Source organism: Pinus tabuliformis, chromosome 3_1, assembly GCF_031772625.1.
Source record: "Pinus tabuliformis cultivar Carrire ecotype Pingquan chromosome 3_1, CPIR1, whole genome shotgun sequence".
Classification (NCBI taxonomy): Eukaryota; Viridiplantae; Streptophyta; class Pinopsida; order Pinales; family Pinaceae; genus Pinus; species Pinus tabuliformis.
Window position 1 is genome coordinate 397,018,233 of NC_142301.1, and position 9,517 is coordinate 397,027,749.

The following is a 9,517-nucleotide window of genomic DNA, read 5'->3' on the forward strand; positions in this document are numbered from 1 at the left end:
CATTGTTGTACATAGTGCCACTGTTGCACCATGCTTACTGTTGTCCCAATGTACTTGTTGCACTGTACTTGCTGCTATCCATGCTTTACCATGTTGCTACTGTCCATGATTCTTCATGCTTGCAGCTATCCCATGTTGCAGTTGTCCCTATGTGCCACCAAGCTTGCAGTTGTCCCACTTGCAGCTGTCCTTCATGTTGCACCTTCACTGAGTCTCACAGAACTGATGTACTATGCATCACAACGTTCATCCTAAGATACCAAGGTTGCTTGCAATGGTGCTATGGCCTGCGGCCTAGCACTTAGCAATGCCAATGTAACTGGTTTGAGTTAGGATTGCTGCAATAGTCTTAACAGATTGACACACTTCCTACCACAGTTAAGTTGTTATCTATAGCTCACCCAAAAACAGAGGTCCTTACCTTGATTGTTGTCCAAACAACCTTGCTTAGGCTCCTATAGATACTTGGCCTAACAACCCTACACACAGCTCCTACGTAGCCTCCTTTCCCAAGCAGTAGTAACCTCTCTCTACAACTCAAATAGAAGTGCCCTAACTATCTTTACTCCAGCATCACGGTGCTCTTGAATTGCCTTCAAGATAGACCTGCGAGGAGCCTCCTTAATCGGCCTAATCTCCAGCTCCTTGTTACTTTGAGACAACCCTATTCTTGGGCATGTTTGCACCCTCAAGCCAACCCTCATCCCCACAGCAACTCGGCCTCTAATTAGACCCTCCACACCATCTCTTTTGCTGCGGCTAAGGCATAATATGTTTGCCCAATCCTTGTTGTGACCATGACCGCATTTTAGGGCAACGTTAGAGCTGTGTTCTAGGACTGCGGTTAAGTGTCTCTTCTTGCTGTGTATTAGACAGCGTATTAGGGCATCAAGTGGCTTCTCCATACCAGCGTTAAGGCTGGCTTTATGGGTTGTAGTTTAGGGCAACGTAGGTCTCCTTAGAAAACCTTTACACCTCCACGTCTAGGGCTTCTCCTTGACAGCGTATGAGAAACTATGTCTCCTCCATGACAGCGTGAGGGTCTAGGGCTTCTTCCAGGGCAGCATATCATCTTGATTCTTCTAGGGCAGCGTATCATCTTGAGATCTCTCCTCCCACCAAAACCCAAAGACAAGTGGAGAGGAAGAGATCACAAGAGGTGTCTGAAATGACTTGAGAGTCACCTTTATTTATAGTGCTACGTTGAGGATGAGAGGGCAATTTGGTTGTTGGCTGACCTTGACAAATTGTCCCATAACACAAATAAATTCATATCTCCATGAATACTTATCGGAATCGGATGATCTTTAGATCAATCCTACACCTCTCGACGAGAGGGATCTAAGAAAAATATCAGCTGTCATAAATAAGATGACCCACATGGTGTTTGGCCCTAGTTGCCAATTTTAACACAAAGTCTATCAAATGGATGTAAAGTCAGCCTTCTAAATGGTGACTTAAAAGAAGTATACATAGAACAACCAGAAGGATTTGACCCATCAGAAGATAAAGACTTCGTATGCAAATTAAAGAAGGCCTTGTATGGATTATAACAAGCTCCAAAAGCTTGGTATGCCAAGAAGCAGTCAAGCCAGGTGCAAGACCTGGATGGTTTTGTTAGAAGAGTACCCCCTGCCGTGGCAGCTTAGCCGAACAGAAGTGCTTGTGTTAAGTGGCTCACAACCCTTTCATCCGCGCATGCAAACATTCCCTTGGGGCCAGTTGTAATGCTTTTCTTTGAGCTAGAAAACAGCTACTTCCGAAATAAATGAATAAGAGGGAAAACAAAAAAAACAAAAACAAAAAACTGTGAATTTTCGACTATCTCAAGTCCCAACACAGTACATCTACAGATCCCAGGTTTCACAAAGATGTCATCAAAAGGTCCAAATGGCAAAAGAAGCAACAACGGGGCAGGTATTAGATGCATAAGTTCTAATTTTATAACTCAGGAGCTGAGATTAACATCCAAGCAGAAGATAGTCTGTCGAGTTGTGATCTAGCAGCAATGTTGGAGTACTTGCACGAGAATGACCCAGATTCAAAACCTGGTGGTAGTACTCTCCGTGATTATACATATCGAGGTGTGAAGTCATGTTACTGAGTCAAAAACTGTTTCCGTGATAAAGTGGAGATGTTGTTAATGACTTTTATGGCCCCTCAGTGGCAACATCATAGCTAGAGACCATCGGATTCTAAATCCAAATTGTAAAAGTGTTCTCCCTTCAAATAAATAAATAAGACAAAAACATCCAAGTAGAAGAACACTAAGAGCTGCAACAGGTAACTCCAGCAATCGGAGGAAGAAGCCATGAAGTAAACCATGCACAATTTAACTTTAATGGAACCCTAATTATCCCCCTCGTATCTTTGACCGACAAGCTGTATCTGTCACAGTGAAATTTACGATAGACCATAATTCAAAGGGCTAACCTTGGCATCTTGCTGCGTCGTTTTTGAAGTTCCCTCGCCTTTCTTGGAAGCCTGCAATTAACAACTCGTCATTGCAAGTTAAATTGTGTAATCATCGCCAGGTAAAAAATGAAGATTCTAATAGCATTGAATGCAGGATTACCTTGCGCGTCTTTGGAATTCTCTTCCTCTTCTTCAGATTCCGAGCCATTGCTGAAAATGGAACCAGATTTCGAGCCATTGCCACCAGAGGTTGCCTCCAAAGCAACAAAAATAACCACGCAATCGAAGGAAAAGGTTTTCGCAGAGCGGCGCAACACGATGATGTGACTGTAGGGTTTAAGGATATAGAATAAAACAATATCCGGAAGCGTTTTTAAACTTAGGGTTTGCAAACAAGGAATAAAATTCCAAGCTTCATTGATAATTGAAAAGTATGTTTCTACTGAAAATAGCCCCCCTCTAAAATAAACAATAACAATGTCTCAAGATAGATAATCATGTAGAGAGGCAAATTTTTTGAAACTGGAGGTTTGCCTTGCTCTCAACCAAATCGTCTTATAAGTGATTAATAATTAAGCCTCGTGTTTGAATGAGAGTAATGTTAACCCTCGTGTAGTTTCAGGATATTAATATATTGGTCCCTTAAAAAGATATTAATATATTGGCATAAGGTGATTTGGACAAATTTAGGCAATTGTGCTTTTTCCATGGCAAGGCAAGTAGAATACTTAAGTGATACATCTAGTAAAATTGTTACATATAATTGAGCCAAAGGAAAAGGATATAATTGAGAGGATATGGATGTTGGATCAAAGCACATTTATTTTTAGAAGAAGAAAAAAATTAATCATCACACGAAATAAATAAATATAGTTTGTGTAAGTATGTGATTGAATAAAAATGTTTAGTATGTATTTTTATGTATTGATCAAATATTATAAAGAGTATTAATAATGTAATAAATTAGTATAACATTTTAGTATTAGCTTTTAGCATTTTTTTATTAGTGGATTGTTATTCTTAACGAACTACTATAATATGTTAGTATTAGCTTTTTTTTAATAATTGAGTGTTAAGAATGTAATAAATTAGTGAAACAATCTGGATGCAGGTGACTATCGAATTCATTAATGGTGTCAATTGGGATGGCGGCGCTCGGCCCTGCTAGCTGCTGGCCTGCGCTTATTTCAATGTCACTACTCGGCACTTGATGGCTCACCTTAGGCGAGAGCAGGTCCGCCTGTAGATTGAATTAAATGCACACTCCAGCCGAGACAAGGCCGCTACTAGTTTAAGCATGGCGCATTTGGCCCTCAACTCCAATGTTCGCACCCCGTCCTCTAGCCTTTGTCTGCCCTATGCCGGAATCCCTTGCAGCAGAACGGTTTTTGGCACCCGTTGTTCGCCCCTGTTGGCTCTGGAATGTGAAATTGGGTCTCCTTCTTCCCCTCCCCAGCCTTGCTCGCTGAAGCCTAATCAGGCTCCCTCTGTGCTCTCTCATCCTCCCGTCAAAGAATCCCATTTCTCTGAGCATCCCCTGCGCAGCCTTGCCATGGTTCGACACCGTATGAGAAGCCGCCATGGCGGGAGTCGTGGTGGCCACGCACGTTCTCAAGCTCCTCAGTCCGTTGAGCAGCCTCCCCTCCCTACTTCTTCGCCTTCATCTCGTGCCAATTCTCCCCCGTCTAGTCTGTCTCGCATCTGTCTCGCAGACCCTTCCCGCACAATGCTTTCCAGTCGACTCATTTTAAGTTTCAGAGTAACCTGAACAGGCCCATTATCACGGCCAATATCACCATCATTTTCTCTGAAGAAGAGGCTGATGAGCCCCAAATTTGGTAACATTTTGGGCTCATTTGGCCTAACTACCTTTGCTCAATCCTTCATTTTTCATAACTTATGCATCATTTTTTTAGTATGTTTATGTCATTTGTACGAATAAGGGTAGTCACTATTCCTAGGTGGCTAACACGTGCTCATTTCAGGTTTTTTGACACATGATTGGAACAAAACCGAGCAGATAAGGACCAAGAGACAGCCAAGATGGGGTTGAGGATTCGTAGGAGGGTTGTCCAGCATTAAATGGCCTTCCTCGGGATCTTCACCCCCAACTCCGAGCTCCAACAGCCACCACAACCGGATTTAGAAGGCAGCCAAACGGATTTTGAGGAAGCAACAGTTCACTCCTAGTTTGGTCATCCAAGTCCCACTGATTTAGGAGGCCAGCTTGGGGCCTCGTGATGTATAAATGATAAGGCTTTAGCCTTCGAAAAGGACTTTTGAAACATTGTTGCACATTCTGCACTACGAGCTGCTAGCTTGGTTTTGCTCTTTTGTAGCCATTATTGGCATGCTCTTTGACTTATGATTATTATTTTTTAATGGAAAGCAGTCAGATTTGATCTCAGTTCTGAGCTTTTAAAGGAGCCATAGCTCTTGGGGTTGGGCCCAACCTGAGAGCCTCAGGCCTCCTTCCTCTGTATTGTTATCCTTTCTTTCAGCATTATGGTTTTCTTTACATGCATTTGAAACGCAGTTTGTTGAGTTAGATTGCGTGGTATGGTTAGGTAGGTTATTGTTAGAAGATAGAGTTGCTCCATATGTTTAGAATAGAGTAAAGGGATTAGACTTAATAAAAGTTCCAGAAAAAGGGTTGACTGTACTCTCATTTTCACCTCTTTCTAGGGGCTGGAATTGCAGACAGTGTTACCCACCAAAAACATTGGTTTACGTACTCATGCAATCTTTGGTGCAATATTTTCGGTTGTAGAAGTTGTCCATGCGTTCAGCCCTCCTGGAATGTTTCTTTGCTTCAGTACCATGCATGATTTTCTTTGGAAATAACGTTGTTGTTCATTGGTTTCATTAAACAGTTAGAATAGGTTAGTAATATTTTGGTTATGTGCAGGACGTGGATGATTTGGTTCAGTTTACACTGTGCAGTGCTACTCCCTCACTCTCTCGTCCTTCTAAGCCTTGCCCAGGCCAACTTCTCATCTCCCAATTAGACCCCTTGACTCTCAACTACTCTACTGCCCACGTTATCCTACCTTTTCGGCCTTCCATTCCCTCTACCCTCCTTCAGACAAACTAGCTGAGCACACCCCCTCACCATCTCATCTCTCTGTCACTAAGTCATTACAAGCCCCTCTCCTACCTCCCTATCCACCCATGCAGCCTCTTCCACTCACCCATCACCCAAAATCCGATTGTAGAACATCCTGTAGGAATTACTGAACATCCTGTAGAAATTTTGAAACATCCTGTAGAACCCCTGCAGACTTCCTGTAGAAGCTCATAAACACGGTCTCTTGGTAGCCAAACTTTGTGAAACTCTCTGGAAGGATGTTAGGGACCCCTTAGACCCTCTCTGAACCTTCCCAACCTTTTTCAAGCCCTCCTCCTCCTTGATCCACCTCTGCACAGTAAAAAGCTAGTTAAAAGCACATGCATGATAATTCTAATAATTGAAACAAAAATACAAAAAAATGTTTGCTTCAGATAGAGGTAGTCTAGACACATGCATTTTACCTTCATAGAAGTAATGGCATCTCTTTCAGTAGTTTTCATTCCCATCTCTGCATCAGTAAGACTAGCTGGTAGAATTAGGGTTTGCTAGGGCTTGCGTTTCTTGTTGGCTTTCAGTCCCTTTCTGCAAATAGATTAGCTTCCTTTGAGTTAGCTTTCGTCCATCAGTTAAAAAGCTTCTTCTAAGAGCTCATAGAAGTTGGCTTGAGCCCCTAGCGGACTTGTGCCAGCTGACCAAGTGACAGCTGCGGCAAGAGCTAGTACTTGTGCATACAGCACCGTCGCTTCCAAGTTTGTTACGAACTACCGGGTTGATAAAATTAAAGAAGGAAGCTCCAGGAGTTGTAGCATTATTGCTACAATACTGGAGCCCACCAGAGGCCCAGCCTCATGCTCCTGCGCGTATCTCGGCAGAGCTCTCTCAGGGCGCTCGTAGAATTACAGGGAGGCATGGCTCGGTGCAGAACCTAGTTGAAGAAGGTAAGGCGGATGAGCGTGGCGGTCAGCATGAGGAGGGTGACATTCCAGACGACATGCGACCACCTGGTGGCAGTTCTCATGGCGCCACTGTTGCGGTGGACATTGCGGGCAGCTCAAGCGGCACCCGCCCTACGATGGTTACTCCAGGAGGCAGCAGAGCTGGTGACGTGGCGCGGGATGGTGAAATATGGTATGGTAATGCTTGCCTTGTCGTTTAGGAGCCTTGGACCCGGACATCCCCATGTGATGCCACCTGGACCCCCTCGCGACTTCTCAGAGTGTTTTGTTTCACTGCTCGCTGGTTAGGTTCGGTTGTTCTTGGTCTGATGGTTCTGGTTAAATTTTTTGTGGATTGGCAGTCTGTGGTTTCTTTTGCTGGTGTGTACAACATTTTTGTAATTTTGGTTCTGTCGATGTATTCTCACTCCTATGTAAGGTTTTTTGTTCTCTATAACTGGTTTTCCCAATTTTGGGACAGTTATAGTGTCCTGAAGGCACCCAGTTGCTCTCAGCTAAGGCTTCTGCCTCTTTGTAATTTTATTCTTCTTTCCTTCTAATAGAATTAGTCTTTACCCCAAAAAAAAAAAAGTAGTGAAACACTTGGTATTAATTTATTTTATATTTGAAACAACAATTTAGTTTGAAGTATAAGAAATAAGATTAGGTTTTGATCTAATTATAAAGTGTGGGAATGTAGTTTTACTTCTTCCATATGATTTAGTCCAATTATAAGTTATATCATGTTAAGGACAATGTTAAAAATTAGATTTGATCTCAGTGATGGAAACTAATGCAGATTTGGGATAAACACCCTCACAGTACAAATATTTGGAGACTCACTAAATGTTATCAATTGGTTAAATGGACGTAGCAGATGCCAAAATTATGCCTTACAGCCTTTATTTGAAGAAATTCAGAATCTGAAAATGTCTTTTAATTCTTTGTCCATTAATCATATTTACAGGGAACGAAATGATATGGCAGACAAACTTTCTAAAGACGGTATTGATCAAGCTGTGGGCAGTTGGAGAATAAGGGAGGAAGCAAATGGTGAAAGCTTCGTCTCGGACCAGCCTCCATATGCAGAAAATCTCCAATAGAACCAGTTGATCAGCATACTTTTTTTTTTATTTTTGTATACTTTAAAAATACTGCTGAAACAGTATTTTTGGCTTTACAGTGGATAAAGGAAGCGAGGTATATGTTTTCTTTTTTGTTGCCTTATGATACAGCCAGCACAAAACAGAAAACAGGATGGACACATGGGAAAAAATCAAAGGACAAGATCGGTGGTGAAATGATCTCTTCTCGGGAAGAGAATTAAAACTCTCTTTTGAGAAATTTTGTAAAAACAAACTGTTATAACAGCAATGGAGCTGTGTATGTACATGAAACTTTTTATAATATAAAAAGTTCATTTTTTCCTTGGAAAAAAAATGCAGATTTGGGATCTAGAAGGTGAAAGTGAAGCTAGGTGGAATTTGTCAATAGTGGATCTAAGAAAAGGGCATATTACATTAAACGAAGCGGTTGGCTCATTGGTATGGGCTCGAAATAAGGCCTATGAAACTTAGAGTGTTGAGTTAGATTATAAAGTCATTATTTATGCTAGTGGTCAAGTAGGTGTTTGGTGGTGGACTAAAATTGAAAGGATAAAGTTCATAACAAATCCAAGATATTTCTATGGTTGGCACTTAAAAATAGAGCTTTAACTTGGGATATGATTCAAAAAATAGGTAAAAGTGGCTTGGGCATCTATTATTTGTGTAGGAAATAGAGGAGGACATTAGAGACTTATTGATTTAGTGTCTTGTTGATGGCCAAAATTGACCAACTCAACATTTAGGAAATCGCTCAGTCATGATCCCAATGAGACCCTTTTCCATTTGGGATAGTGTTTTCAACGAGTTAAATGGGTTTGGTTACCAAGGTGAGATTTTGCTCCAGTGAATGGAGACTTATTGCAAATGATAAATTAAATGTTTTTAAAGGGATATAGTGTAAATACCAAGTATTTGTAATCTAGTGAAAATTAAAAGAAATGTATCTACGCTATTAATATATCGTTAAACTAATATACATAATATTTACCTCGCGTATTCAATGTATGTGAAATAGAAAAACAACATTAAACCAATCTTGTTCACTGTAATAAATCAACTGGAAATAAAATAATAATTCATTTAAAAATAAATTTCATTCGTCTACATCATTTACAAACATATTTAAATCTTAATGCTTCAATACAAATAAGAGTAATTGATCAACTATAATCAATTTCAATCATAAATCATTAAAGCAATCAGAATAATAATACAATTTTGATGATAGAATGAGGAGGCAAATTAAAGAAATAGTACTATAGTTGCTCATCCTTGTTGAAACGTGAAATCGAAGTGGTCCAAAACTTATATTAAGAAAATAACTTTACATTAGTGCATAATTTATTTTCTTAGCCGAAATCAGAAACCCTTTCATAAGGTTTTCATGTCGCTTAAATAAGATCACAAAAACAAAGGATAAAGTTTTCCTCCATGATTTTTCGAACAATTAAAATAAATATAGCAAAGTAAAAGTTTGTTTGGATTCCGAGATAAAAGTAAACTTTCAATTAGTCGAAGGAATGCCTCGGGGAGCTTTATTCAAGCATGCATTTCTAGAAGATGTGTGAGTTGCATAGGAGGATCAAATCAAGCATTGATCTGCCACTCAAAAATGTGTGCTTCCACAACTAGCAGCGCTTGTGCAATTTTGTCATTAACTAGCTTGGTCATCAGAGTATGCCTTCGTGGCTTAACCAAATATTTCCAAATGGATCTCATGTCGACCTTTAATTTGTTCAATCTAATTTTGATATTCTTGTCTGCTTTCTTTCACCTTCTTTCTTAATGCATCAGCTTCTAGTGGCTTTTCTTCTAAAACATATGGTTCTAACTTTGTTTCTTTGACAACCCACGTGATAAATTGTATTAATGGAGAATAACTTTGTTGTGCCACCTTAATCAACTCCTTAAAATTATGCAAATTAGCCTTCTAGTTTTTCAACCTTTTTTTTTTTTTTTTCAGTACTTTGCCAAGTAAATAGTTCAGTGAG

At 40.3% G+C, this 9,517-nt stretch overlaps 1 protein-coding gene across 1 annotated transcript in view; it reads right to left on the reverse strand.

Annotated features, from left to right (window-relative positions):
* LOC149187397 (RIBOSOMAL RNA PROCESSING 5) overlaps positions 1-2,790 on the reverse strand; it is a 63,309-nt gene extending 60,519 nt beyond the window's left edge. The window contains exons 1-2 of the mRNA XM_089411342.1: positions 2,576-2,790; positions 2,434-2,484 (exon numbers count right to left, since the gene is read on the reverse strand). Of these exons, the coding sequence (XP_089267468.1) occupies positions 2,434-2,484; positions 2,576-2,653 (129 nt within the window). The 5' untranslated portion in view covers positions 2,654-2,790. The remainder of the gene's footprint in view (positions 1-2,433; positions 2,485-2,575) is intronic.
* Between the last annotated feature and the right edge of the window lie 6,727 nt (positions 2,791-9,517).